At 36.7% G+C, this 14,594-nt stretch overlaps 1 protein-coding gene across 4 annotated transcripts in view; it reads left to right on the top strand.

The window, feature by feature from the left end:
• The window catches only part of LRCH1 (leucine rich repeats and calponin homology domain containing 1), a 143,674-nt gene that overhangs the window by 68,308 nt on the left and 60,772 nt on the right, over positions 1-14,594 (top strand). For all 4 annotated transcript variants that reach the window (XM_085325040.1, XM_085325039.1, XM_085325043.1 and 1 more), the window contains exons 3-6: positions 4,516-4,642; positions 12,383-12,488; positions 13,010-13,146; positions 14,233-14,360. In XM_085325040.1, the coding sequence (XP_085181166.1) occupies positions 4,516-4,642; positions 12,383-12,488; positions 13,010-13,146; positions 14,233-14,360 (498 nt within the window). The remainder of the gene's footprint in view (positions 1-4,515; positions 4,643-12,382; positions 12,489-13,009; positions 13,147-14,232; positions 14,361-14,594) is intronic.

Here is a 14,594-nt window from a genome sequence, read left to right as displayed (position 1 = left end):
GTCTTGAGTATTTTCACACATTAGGAATAGGATTTATGAAGAAGAATCATAATTAGATACACACAAAGAAAGTGATATTGGATTGAATATATTGTTTGCATAAAATCTTCTAGTAAATTTAGAAATTAGATTGAAATAGCTTACTCTGGTAGTGGAATTTGTGTGAGTCATATCACAAACTCAGAATAGTTGCAAACAGATGGAGTATCACGTATCTCAGTAATTTAGACAAAACAAAAGGATATTTTTCAGGCTTTATTAAGTAAGGTCATTTCCCCCAGTTTAAAATCTTCTGAAATAATTTCSTCTTCATGTGGATATGTCCTTCCCCCGTATTAGTTGAACGAAGTAAGCAGTCTTTAGAAGAGGGAAAAATATCCTTGACTTTCTCACCATATTGCTTCTTGGCAAGAAAARTGTTATGGAGGAGAGCTGCGTATTTTTCTCTCTGGTACCAGCAGAGCCAGTATATTAAGCAGAATTAGAAAGTGATGCCAAGAGACAAAGTCTCTGGGCCTTGGTGGACAGTATTCTTTCTTTAAATAAAGAAAWTTTTTTTGAACAGACATGACAATTTATTATTCAATTGCTTTGGGATGTGGTGTTCCATATTTCATAGTGGATTGTTCCTGAGTTCTGTAGAAATTACAATTAATCCTTTACTTTGTGATTTYCTGTTTGTGTATATGTCAGATCTGCCAAATAGTTTAATATTTTTGGATTTTTGTTTTTCTCATTTTCGTTTGAGGGATAAAATAAGTGTTTGTTAATCAAATTGCTTTTAACTAAGGTATTTGAACTCTGGCAGATAAAGCAGAATAGGACAGTGCATATATTATTTTCCTGAGTTAACAGTTTCACAGATACGACACTCCTTCCTTGTTGTATTTTGTTCAGCAGGAGAATAAAAAATTGTAAACAGCTTGGCAGGTCATTGGCCAGGGGCATCTGGAGAACTCAAAACTTCTGGATGTAAGAAGCATTTGTTCGGTAGAATGAATAAGCTCATTCTTGGATGAGATGAGACTATTTATTAGATCTGTCCGTGAACTTTGTCTAGCTCCACTTTCATGAAGTAATGATGATTTTCTTTTTTTTYCAATTTATAATTTTAAGAGACTGGAAAATTTGAGCTCTAGTCTCTTTTGTCCGACTGTCTTGTACCTTACATTATACAACAATGTTACTCTTCTGACTTATTATTTCTGATTTAAGGATGACAATTCTAGGACAAATTCGCTGAGGCTATTTTGCAGCGTTTTAGTATATCATTTTGAGAAAGATTRTACAAGACTGATAACATTTTTCATTGTTACAAGCACTTTTGGGTTTTGAGGTTTAAGGTTTTTTTGGACCWTAGATGGCAGCTTTATAGGACCTGAACAGTTAATGTTTCCTTCCCAGTGCTTTTTTTAAAAAAAATATTTATTTATTTATTTATTTATATTACATTTAGGCTGTTGCTGTGGGGAACCAGCTCTAAATCTTCTACTCTGCTGGGGAGAGGGTATAAAAATATTCTGTAACAAAATTTAGCATAGTTGCCTACAGAGGAGAAAATTTTTCTTATTACTTTAGAATAATTAAGTAGTAGAAAGAAATGCTTGTTACTTACACTGTTGTTACGATAATGTGATCTAAACTGATTAGGAATAGCAGATCTTGATAAAAGTAAATACTTTTGTGTATAGACAGATGTTGCAAGATGAATCTCCATGTAATTTCACAGGTACGTAAAATGAATAATATCTTATCAGTAATGGGAAAGTTGTAGTATCTTTCAGTGTTAATGCCTGGCAGCTTCTATTCATGATAAAAACCTCTGACTCAAAATAAAGGGGAAGACGCTTGCCTAATGGAGCAATTCCTTTTACTGAAGAAGGTATAGGGAGTTACACTTTACATTAACTTGTGTTCTTATACCCATTTTGATCTCTACTTAAAACTGTTCTGAGCTTTTCTACGTAAGTTCCTTCCAACTTGCACTAAGTTATACAGAGATTTAGAACTGGACTGCATCTGCCCTTGTAGAGTCTGTAGGTTTTTTTCCTGCTCAYAGAGTCAGAGATATGATCCAAGAAGGCATGTAACAGCATTGACGTTTGTGTGCTAGGTGCAGAAGTTGTGGGGACAAGAGGAGAAATGCTGTTATGTGGATCATGGTATTAGCAAAAGTCAATCCTTTATTTTCTATATATTTTAGGAATTAAATGTCCGAGTTTTTAGATTTCATTAAAAATTGCTACTAGGTGTCTRTGTTAGCCTCTGTTGAATTGGGATGGAGACCAGTCATCCAGAGTTATCCCACGTCCTTATGAAAAARGGAGAGGGAAGAGGAGACACAAGTTTTTGCTTCAGCTGCTATTTAGGTTTTCAGGGTTATATCAGCAACTGTCAAAGACCTGTTATGTTTTGTTTGTTTTTTCAGCTCATCGTAGATCTTAGAAAAAAGTAAGATACAGAGATAAAATAAGTCAATATGAGTCTTGGTAGGGAATGAAACATTGAAGATCCTAGTTTGTTTGTTTGTTTTGCTGGATTTACCTTGGTTAAGAGATCTCATTTTGATTTTATTTCCAACAAGACTCTTTTTATCCTCTGCTTAAGAAAAGTTCCATAGAAGCCTTTGAGGAAGGAAAAATCTTTGATGGGTCTTGAAGTAAGTTAGAAGTGTTCATCAGGAGAAAGAACTAGCCCACTGAGAAGCTTTTAATGTCTTGAATGTTCAGGAGACAAAGCAGATTAAGAAGTTCTCTGATGTTTCTGGTCACTTGAAGGATCTGCTAACTTGGCATTTTACTTTGTCTAAATTAATGGTAAAATATTTTTGAGAGGTGTTTCTTCAACAAATCCCCCCAATATCCCAGGCTAGTGACCTTTATTTCTGTGTTATGGCAGATTACTTGCACATTAAKGTGGGACTTCTGAATGAAGATGTTCTCCTTCCCCTCTCCAACAGTTTCTCCAATTTCGTTTAACACAAATTTGTATGTATGAAAGAAAACAAGATAGCTGTGAGTTTGTACTTTTGTACTTATATTTTTTCCCAACTTGGAGAAATTTCAGAATCTTTACATAAGCTTAACATTTAGGTGGTCCTGAAAAAATGATCTAAAAGCTTATATCATGATACATCTGGTTTTGTGACCAAAAAAGCGTAACAGCAGAAAGTAGTTAACGCAGGCCATTGTTTTTCTTAGAACAAAGAGAGTCCCTCTAGGTGTGCTGGACAGAGCTGTCCCTGGTATCCCAGCGAGCCCCTGACTGAGCAGGTTTAGARGGGATCCTTTCCTATTAGTTCTGCTTGAAGGTGTGAAAGCAAAGTTAATACCTTCTTAATTAATTAATTAGGTCACACATTCTCCAAGCTGAAGAGCACTGTTCCTCAGACTGCTCTAGACTGCTCCAAGAAATGCTGATAAAAAGTAAAATAAAGGATAARGCTCTGTAAAAGGCTTATCTTGTGGCATAATTGATTTCTGTACATAGCAATCTGAAACATTGTCCTGGGAGGTCAGGAGAAACCTTTTTTTGTTAGAGGAGACCTGGTGCGCATTACAATTCATTTTTTCCACACAGAGGAGCAGTGAATGAATGATAAGAAAAATATTTTTCAAAAATGTGAATTATAGGCGGAGTCATAAGACTGGCAAATAGGTGATTTTGCCTGCATTTTTAACACTTCTGTAAGTTTTCTGTGAGATGTTGAGGACATATTTGATTTTTCTTGTTCCTTAGTTTTCCCGTGTGCAAAATGAGAATTTTTTCCCTATTACACTGAAAAATTTAAGGTATTTTAGGTACTCAGAACACGGTGATATATAATAACAATTTATATAAGTAGATCCTAATTTGGATTGGTTACCTGCCTGCTTTCTGATACTCATGAGAATGATAATGTTATGGCTTATGCTACTCACAGGGAACAAACTATGTGCAGAAAGAATACACTTTTTTTTTCTCTAAACTTTGACTCTATGTTAAGAAAAATTTTTATTGCTAAGTTCAGACTACCTGGAAAAAGAAATAGTGATATGTACCAAGTAATCTTCAGCTTTAACTGTGCTTTAAAGGAATTGTCACAATAACAAATTTTTCTGTAATCAGTTTATTTGTTGTTAAGTTAGAGCTAAAGTGTCACCCTCTATACTGCAGTAAAATGATAGGAATTTGTAAATACTTTAAAAACACTGTTTTAATCGACTTTCCTGTATATATTGTGAAGGGAAACAGCTGTTCTACATGACAGTCAGATTTTGTTATGACGTTCTTAGTGCTATAATTCATTTTTTATGGAGTGATAATGTTCTGTAATACTGTATTAGTAATATAGATATTCTAATGTGCAAGTATTTGCTTGATGACTGCAATCTTTTTAATTCCAAAATTTAGATTTTAGATATCGAAATAAGAGAGATTTTACAAAATATTTTATTTTCAGATTTTAGGGGAGCATACAGTGGAATGTCATTTGTATTCTTAATGCTTGATTTGTTTTGTTTGTTTTTTTTGCAGTCGAAATCAGCTTTCTTCTTTGCCAGCTTGCCTATGCGGTCTTCCTCTAAAAGTTTTAATTGCAAGTAACAATAAGCTAGGTTCCCTTCCAGAAGAGATAGGTCAGCTGAAACAGTTAATGGAACTGGTATGTTACTGATTTTGCTGTTTTCTTATTTTTGCTTATATTTAACCTGATACAGTATAATTCACTTTGCAACAGACTTTGAACTAATGCCTACTACTATAACGCAGGTTACGAAAAATTAACTTATGGTGAACTTTTTAAGAATGTCAGATAGTAACATAATAATAGTCTCCTTTATGCTCTCCTTGGCCCTTCTAGACAAAACCCCAGCTATTGACTCCTTCAAAATGTAACTGCTAATTTCATCATCTTTACAAAATCACAGAATCAGTAAGGTTGGAAGGGACCTCTGGAGATCATCTAGTCCAACCTCCCTGCTCAAGCAGGGTCACCTAGAGCATGGTAAACAGGGTTGCATCCAGGCAGGCTTTGAAGATCTCCAGAGAAGGAGACTCCACAACCTCTCTGGGCAACCTGTGCCAGGGCTCCACCACTCTCACAGGGAAGAAATTCCCCCTCACGCTCAGGCGGAACTTCCTGTGCTTCANCCAACCTCCCTGCTCAAGCAGGGTCACCTAGAGCATGGTAGACAGGGTTGCATCCAGGCGGGCTTTGAAGATTTCCAGAGAAGGAGACTCCACAACCTCTCTGGGCAACCTGCCCCAGTGCTCCGTCACTCTCACAGGGAAGAAATTCCCCCTCACGCTCAGGCGGAACTTCCTGTGCTTCAGTTTCTGCCCATTGCCTCTTGTCCTGTCACAACTAAACAATTGAGAAGAGTTTGTCCCCGTCCCCTTGACACCCTCCCTTCAAGTACTTGTACACACTGATCAGATCCCCCCTCAGGCTTCTCTTCCCCAAGCTGAAGAGGCCCAGCTCTCGCAGCCGTTCCTCATGGGGCAGGTGCTCCAGCCCTCGGATCATCTCTGTAGCCCTGCACTGGACTCTCTCTAGTAGCTCCATGTCTCTGTTGTGCTGGGGAGCCCAGAACTGCACACAGGACTCGAGATGAGGCCTCACCAGGGCTGAGGAGAGGGGCAGGATCACCTCCCTCCACCTGCTGCCAACACTCTTCCCAATGCACCCCAGGAGACCATTGGCCTTCCTGGCCACAAGGGCACATTGCTGGCTCATGGTCAATCCGTCATCCACCAGCACTCCCAGGTCCTTCTCTGCAGAGCTGCTCTCCACAAGGCCAGCCCCCAGCTTGTACTGGTACCTAGGGTTGTTTTTCCCTAGGTGCAGGACCCTGCACTTGCCCTTGCTGAACCTCAGGAGGTTTCTCTCCACCCAGCTCTCCAGCCTGTCCAGGTCTCTCTGAAGGGCAGCACAGCCCTCAGGTGTGTCAGCCACTCCTCCCAGCTTGGTATCATCCGCAAACTTGCTGAGGAGGCACTCTGTCCCCTCATCCAGGTCATTGAAGAAAAAGTTGAACAGGATGGGACCCAGTACTGAGCCCTGGTGGACACCACTAGCCACAGGCCTCCAACTGGTCTCCACACCACTGATGACGACCTGAGCTCTGCCTTTCAGCCAATTCTCAATCTACGGCACAGCCCACTCATGCTGACACTTCCTGAGCTTCTCTAGGAGGCTGTTATGGGAGACAGTGTCAAAAGCCTTGCTGAAGTCAAGGTACACAATGTCCACTGCTCTGCCCTCATCTACCCAGCCAGTCATTCCATTCCAGAACGCTATCAGATTGGTGAAGCAGGATTTCCCCTTGGTGAATCCATGCTGACTACTCCTGATCACCTTCTTATCCTCCATGTGTCTGGAGATGACATCCAGAATGAGCTGTTCCATCACCTTTCCAGGGATGGAGGGGAGGCTGACTGGCCTATAGTTGCCTGGGTCCTCCTTCTTGCCCTTTTAGAAGACAGGAGTGACATGGGCTTTCTTACCAGTGGTCCTCACTGCATTTACTGGCACCTTGTTTTGTTGCACTCAAGTCCTAGTTCTGRCATCAGTCTCTTCAAAGCTGCATCCATCACTGTAACTTTCTCCTCTTCTACTTTCTTTCTCTTATTTATTACTGCCTACTTACTACACTGCATTCCATTAATGATAGAAGTCTTATCAGTCTATTTACATTTTATTTAACTATTTTTTCATGAGGCCTTCTTTTCCTGAAATAGCTATCTAAACAGATTTACAAAACTACTATTCCTGTTTTTGTCAGAGCTGTCCACTAGACCTACTGTTCCTGCAAGCAGTAGCTCATCTTTAATATACTGCCTCATTAATGAGAATAAAAAGGCAGAAATTAATCAGTTCCTTAACTTCCATTTGCATTTAATTGTGGGTGTTTTCTTAAAAGGTGATAAGCTGACCCTGTATATGTGTGTTTCTCTTCATCTCCCCATACCTTTCTCTTTCATATATCAGAGGCTTTCTGAGATTGTGAACCCTCTGGGGCAGGTGTTCTGTCTTCTRGTTATTTCTGTTCACCACAATCTCTTAAGAAACAAATTGACAAACTCTATATTTTGACACTGATATTTTATGCTAAATAAAACAGTGATACTTGAACTCTTTCCACCTGCTGCCATCTCCATTGACCGTATTTATCTTATACATCATTTGGACACCTGAAAGTGGTGGTTTAACATATTGTCATTCTTTTAGCAACAGTTTCTATAGAAACWATTTTTACAGAGGATGAGCAGGCTTTACTTTAGGCCCTTGTCCTGCTACTGYTTCTTCATATGTGGAGCAAAGTGGCAACTATGGGGCTTTTTWAATTATTTATTTATTTCTTGCGTTCTTTTTGTACACCACCTTGTGGTATCAGGCTTCTATCAGAACTGGTCTGGCTGTGGGACAGTTATCTTTTAATTTCTGAGATGTACATGAGCTAAAGACTAACAAGTTGTTTCTTTTTTCTTTTTCTTTTTTTTCCTACTTTTTTTGGTGAGCTCTTATTTACCTTATCAAAGAATTTTAAATATTTTTAAAGTGAGTTTAATTAGATTACTGAAATTGCTTTGATTTAATTAACAGTAAAAGAAACCTATTAGCTCTAGCATTGTTTTTATATTGTTTAAAGTAAATTCATTMGAAGATCATGGCTCCATTTTTGCACCTAATTAAATTTGAACACTATTAARCATCACCTAATATAGGGAATAGGATGACTGGGTAGGTTGCTAACTAAGTTTGAAGCCTGTCATCTCTTAGTCACTTCTAGGTTAAATGTAGCCTGGCTTGGTGGTGAAGGGATGCAATTGTTAGTTTGGGGGCTCATGTGAAATAAATYGGAGGACTTGGCCTGAGTCTTTCTGTTCAAAGTTGTATGTCTTATCTGATACTAACTGAGATCTGTAATAAGATTTTCAGTAAAGAACTAGTGAAATGCATGTCGCTTCAAATTTCCCCTCCTGCTTCAAGTTCGTATCCTCCCAGTCAATGAACTTTATGATGAARTGTTTCATTTGTTAATAAGGGTTTGCATATCACTTAATAATAGCCCTTATCCTTATTTTAGAATTTTAAAAAGTTAAAGACTAAGAACTTCAAAAGCAATGTAGATAATGTCCAAAGGAGGTGAATTTTTGGAATGTTTTTGTACAGCTTATATATAGACGTTAACTTCTGTAATACTGACTTTATGAAAATGCAAAAATATTACTTCCCAGTTTCAGTATAATTTCAGCATTACTCTTTTTGTCATGAACACAATTCCTGCTCTAAATGTTTTTTAAATGAGGTGCTATAGCGATATGTCATTTTTGGAGCCTAGAAGAACTATTAAAGCTCAAAAAGGCCTGATGCTATTTTTTTGTGAATTAATAAAAATTGTGAAGAACAGATTTTTTTTTTCTTTTTTACGCTGGCATGCTTCAGTTCAAACAGTCCGATTTCTTAGGTTGACACCACCATAAGTGTTCATTACAATTCCAGTTAAATAAATCGCATTATTTCACTGAAAAATGACTAAGCTGTGTTGTACAGGCAGAAGCAAATAGTGGTCAGATTGAGAGCCAGTTTCTGCACTGGTCTGAATATAAAGCAACGTTAGATAATAAGGTGACTGTTGTTCTAAAACTCTAAAAAAAAAAAAAAAGAGAGAGAGAAAGAAAGAAAGAAAGAAAAAAAAAGAGAAAAGGATGAAGTCAGGCTGCCGTTGCTGCTGCAGAGCACGTTCAGCTGTGTGTGAGCAATGCCAGCCTGAACAGCGTGGGGCCTCTGAGCGACGGCCCCGGCCAGCGCCGCGGCAGGGCACGCCGCTGTTTGGGCACCTGTGCAGCGCTGGTGCTGAKCTGGCCGAGGACAGTCATCCTGGGAGGCAGTGGGTGCCAGCTGGCCGCGTTCAGTGCCTGCGTGGCTAGGGCTTTGCTAAGCACTCGCAAGCTTTCCAAAGCGGTTTACAGGTTTTCACAGGATACATGCAGTAAAGTCTGCGTGTATACAGCAAAACGATATTTTTTTTTCCTTTTTTTATATCACTTTTGAAACAGATTTTACACCTGTAATCAGTCCAGATGGTATATGCGTAGGTTGCTGCAGATTACATCAGGTCTTTCAACCCCTCTTCCTTCCCTCTACCCTCYGAAATGGAGTAGGCAATTCTTTTCCTATTATGTCCTTTTTCTGTTGTCTTGTATATAAATTAGATACGTTTCATACTTGTGACATGATCTGATGTAGATATTACATGCAGTATATTTTCATATATTCTGTTAAGTTTCAGGGTTAAGTTCTGTGTTACATAGATCCCTTACAACTGTCTTACAAGCATCAAAATAGCATCTTAATTTCCCTCAGGATATGTTCAAATTAATTTCAAAATTTGATTAGGAAATTTATTTGCAGCTTCATAACCTGGTCACACTGCTGCTGTCAGCCAGGAGAATGAGTGCAAAGTAGTGTGAAGATATACCGAAACTTAGTTTCCATCAAAGGAAAGTAATTRGGCAGAGATGGCTCATTAACTGCAGCCAAAACTCCCAGGCATACAGTATAATTGTGTTGTCCTCCTATCAGGCAGTAGTACCATTCTGCCCTCTCGGAGGCCTTCTCCATCTCTGGAGCGCTCCTTTCTCCTGTTGCGTTGGAAACCTTTATCCGTCAGCCAGGATTTAGGTCCTTCACCTCATTCATCTAATCTGGACCAGCAGCTTCACCAAGTGGGACCTGCTGTAATCTGTTTTCTAAAAGGTCCACATGTYCATGCACCACGTGACATATTTACCCTTCAGTACGGCTTTGCATGTCACAAGCTCTGGCAGAATCCACCTGTTTAGTAGCAGTTCAGTCAGGAGTCCAAGTCTTGAAATGGATGTAAGGAGGGATTTTATCCTAATTTGGAAGGTTAATCTGAACTCCTCTGTGCCATCAAATGTGTTAATAAGGAGCTAGAGTACTGTATTTGCTTTTCTGTGTATATTTTGCTGGATTTCATCTTTTGAAGTGCATTTAAATTTTRCCATGACTAAAAGAAAAATGCTGGTGATTTCAATTTGTGCACTGCCGAGCTTCATGACATAATAATTAATGTGAAAAATAACTAAAGCCTTACATGTCTCTGCTCTTGAGGAAACATGTTGGTGTTGTCAAGGCAGGAAACAAACAGTGAGAACATAATTGAATTATACAATAAGTCTGACCTTCAGCAAATGCTAGCCCCTAGGAATTGAATAGGTATTTAGACTTCATTTCAATTATCTGCAGATGTCGTTGGTGTGGAGTTCCCAACTGCTAGTTGTCATGCTCTTTTAACAAAATTAATAGTTTGAAAGCCATAAGCATTTGATTTTGACGGCATTGCTTTCATTATTGCTGAAGTGGTTGGATAGCTTAAGCTAAGCACCAGCTCTGCACATATGCACTCATGAAATCTAATGATAATAGAGAGCAAAAATATAACTAGAAATAAACTTATAGCACTTCACTTTCCACAGCTATTCAATCAAAGCAGCAAGAAATGTTTTAAAAATGTTAGATTGCAGTGTTTAGTAGAATAAAGGTTCCTGTGGTCTCTAGAGATCTTGTGAGTACTGACATGCTGTCATAATAAATCAGTCTTATTATGGATGTTTTGAAAAGTCGTAAGTGGACTTTGTTTTCGAGGCTGTACATGACCATAGATTACTTTTCATACTTTCTTTCACATTCTCCATTCCTTTCCCYGGCTTATCCTCATATATATGCGTAAGTATACTTGAGCTAGAGTTTCTTTGCCCAAAGGTGACTTTGAATTTGGATCTGCACTCCAGAAAGTGAGTGCTTAATTATGAGCCTGCTTAAAGTCTGTAGATTAAAAATAGGACGGTAAGGTTCTTAAAATAGATGATCTGGGAACAATGCAATTAACCAGACTTTGTAGCAACTTGGGCAAAAGATTAACTAGGATTTTTAATTTCCTTGTCTAAAAGTTAAAATAATTTCCTGACTCTGTTTTGACAAGGGAAGGAAGTTTTGGCAACAGAGAGAATCTATTATAAGAAACTTGCCTCTGAATGTAGAGCACCACATTGTCAAATCAAGTTGTGTTTTTACAGTTGTTAAGTGTTGTTAACTAGCTTTTAGGCTGGAAGACGAATTAATGCAACACTGTTGTTTAGTATTAAAGCAGCTGTCTTCAAAGAGATGACTTTGAAATCTGACTGACTTCTAGAATTCTGCAGTGTAGGAGCTCTTGGATACTGTGTAAATCCATAATGTGAAACAAGAAGAAGAGTGAACATCCTAAAAGTATTCCTTTGACTATTCAGGAAAATTTGGCCTTACCACTTAACTCTCACACTATGAAGCGCTAATAGAAGCATAGTTCAGGCGCTACTCAAATTTACAGGTTACTTTGGTTGTAAGCAGAGATTTCAAGATCCTTTTGATTTCACATTGGCTATATATCAGGTTGTTTTCCTGTAAAAATGATTGCTAATTTGTGAAAATTGTCTTGTTTTAGACTGACTTAATGCAAGAGGTTGATCTTTAGTTGCATTCTTAGCATGGTAGAATTTTGTTTAATATATCAATTGTTTAAATATTTTTACAGTAGTATTAATGTATGCGTATTTGTTGCTTGAAGTATAAGGTAGAGTTAAGCAATAGAGCATATAATTTCATCTCAATTTAACAGCAGATATTCCTTTAGAAATTGAGATAAGCATAGGCTTCAACTTTATCCAGATTGTTAAACTGGTTGAATTTAGCCATCAGAATCAGACCTGCTTATAACTTGTCTAGCTCTTAAGGAAYAACTTTTACAACAGTGTATTGAACTTCCATATATTATTAAGCGAGCCCTGTCCTCTTTAATTATAGCCTGCTACTTGATGTGATAATCAAATGTATGCCTACTTTGAGCATCGCTGCAAAAAGCTCATTTGGTTTTGTGTTGAAGTTTGCTTAAATATTCCCTCTAGAAGCACAAGAACATTTTAAAAAATTAATTACTTGGAGACCTAAAATCCAAAATGTAGCAGTTCTACATTTTGTCCAAATTCATTTGGTTATATAGTCATGGAACTGAGTTCTTCAAAGTTGTTGAAGTCATTGAATGACAAATGAACAGCAAAAAGAAAATTTTAAGCAAATGATTCTGGATATTGCTACAGAAATTAAATTCACTTTTAACGTTAGCTTTTTCCCTAAATAAATACTCATCTTGTGTTTTAAGTAATGTGCAGACATTTTCTCATGCATCTAGTTTTGCACTGTCAAAAGAGAGCATAGATGGTTGTTTTCAGACAATAAAATGTTACGGTAGTATCAGCAAATTATCCAGAGTTTCACATGTTTGTTATTTAACATTTAGGAACCAGAGGTTCACTGTTTCTGTTACTTTCACTATAGGATGTCAGCTGTAATGAAATCACAGCTTTGCCACAGCAGATAGGCCAGCTGAAATCTTTGAAAGAACTGAATATCAGAAGAAATTACCTCGAAGTTTTACCCCAAGGTAAAAACCAAACAAATCCTAATACCTTTACAATAAGCTTTTAAGTTAGTATTTTGAAAGGATTTTTTTATATTATGTAAGTAAATATGATTAAAAAAAATAATTTCCTTGTGCTTGAATCTATTGAGATCACTATGTCTTTGCAGAATAGAACATTTTATAATACTTATTACTAAACAAAAGTTTCTTTCTATGAGTTATTTTTATGATTAAAAGATAGATATCTTTTAAGTTACACAAATGATTAACTATGAGTATTGAATTAAAAAAAAAGTCAGATTTCAAAGTACTTATTTTAAAAATTATTGTCCCTTGTATAGCAGTATCAATCTTTTAATTTCCTATCTTAGGATGGAGTTAAATGTTCTGTCTCCGTGACTTTCTTTGCCTGTGCAATATTCCCTTTTTCCTTATTGCAGAGAAGTTTGATTCAGAAGTTTTTTTTTTTCATCTTATGGCAAAAAATAAATACATATAGAACACTTTCTTTTGTCTTTGTTTTGTTTTATTTTGCTTTTTAGAACTAGTACAGCTTCCCTTGGTAAAGTTCGACTTTTCCTGCAATAAAGTGCTTGTGATTCCAATTTGTTTTAGAAAGATGGTGCAATTACAAGTATTATTGCTTGAAAACAATCCTTTACAGTCTCCACCAGCACAAGTAAGTAATGTTTACTGCTTAAAATATGTTTTAATACGGAGTGGATGATAACAAATACTAGCCTATAAAATGCCATTTTGTCATAGTTTTCTGCAACTGCACTCTTCTGAATTTTAATCACTACAGATGTTAGTTGTGGAATAGTTGGGCAGAAGACAAAGAAATTATCCTGTGTTTTGTTTGAGTCTGCACACCACTGGAAACAACATGAWTCTAGATTTCCATTCTGTGAACTAGCTTTAATATGACTTTTCTTTCATTCCTATCTGCATATGAAGCTTAATGCTGGAATGTGTGTATAATGGTGAGATAAATATTCTTTCCAGAGCTAGCCTTTTTGTTATTAATAGAAATTTATTGTGTGATAATAAATGAATGTAACCCATGCTTACTACTTTTAAGCAATTTTTTTGTTTTTGACTTACTGGACAGTGGGTGTTCAAACTACATCTCTGAAAGCTAAAATGGTTCTACATTGACCTGCATGCCATTCATGTGCAGTAAGAATTGGCAAAATATTCAGCATGTTTTAYTATGTAGGATAAATGTTTTCCATTTACAATTGATGGTGATGCTGATACTATCCTCAAAGTACATAAAGCAAGTTCCAGCAAGCATTTGAGCTGAAGAGTACAATTAAAGAAAAAAATTCTAAAAGGCAAATATAATGTATCATAAAAATACTTGGACACTTGTAAAAACATTGTGACCAAGTATATAAAGGATGTGCTGTTTAATGAAATGTCATTATTGACTGATTTTAGAAAATACTGCTCATTTTAAAAATAATAGACTAAAATATGTTTTATTAATCTTTACCCTTTCTGAGGGAAAAGCTAATTTGGATTTGTTGAGTACTTTTTTTTGCTGTTTCCTTTCTTGTTCTGTGAATGTACACTAGTACACACAGATATATGGCTGACTAATTAAAGTAGTTTTTTTTTTTTTTAAGATAACATTTGTTTTCCATTAGATAGTATCTATGCAATGATATCAGCTGGTTTTCATGAAATTTTACACTGAAATTCAGAATAATTTTTTTTTTTCATTCTAGTTATATACCTAACTTTTTTCTTTGTCTAACAGATTTGTACAAAGGGTAAGGTGCATATATTCAAATATCTGAGTGTACAGGCCTGTCAGATTAAATCAGCAGACTCACTGTATCTTAATGCCATAGAACAACCGCATTTGCCACAACCTGTGGAAGAGAGGTGTGTATAAAATTCTTGCTTAGTGTGTAATGTAATACTTAAGATCTTGGAAATAAGTGAAATATACTTTCTATCTTTAGTTTCCAAGGTTTTTTGTTTACAAAGTGTCCTGTGAACTGTTCTGAACAGAGCTTTGATTTACCTTAACGTGTTTTATTCTGCTTGAATCCATGTAAGAATTTAGAATAAAAGTATTTTTAAAAATCAGTTCTGATTTAAGTTAGCAGCACATTA

Source organism: Rhea americana, unplaced genomic scaffold (assembly GCF_003343005.1).
Source record: "Rhea americana isolate MKP2758 unplaced genomic scaffold, rheAme1 scaffold_95, whole genome shotgun sequence".
In the NCBI taxonomy this organism is placed as follows: domain Eukaryota; kingdom Metazoa; phylum Chordata; class Aves; order Rheiformes; family Rheidae; genus Rhea; species Rhea americana.
The sequence above is the reverse complement of the archived record's forward strand: the minus strand, read 5'-3'. Positions and strand labels throughout refer to the sequence as shown.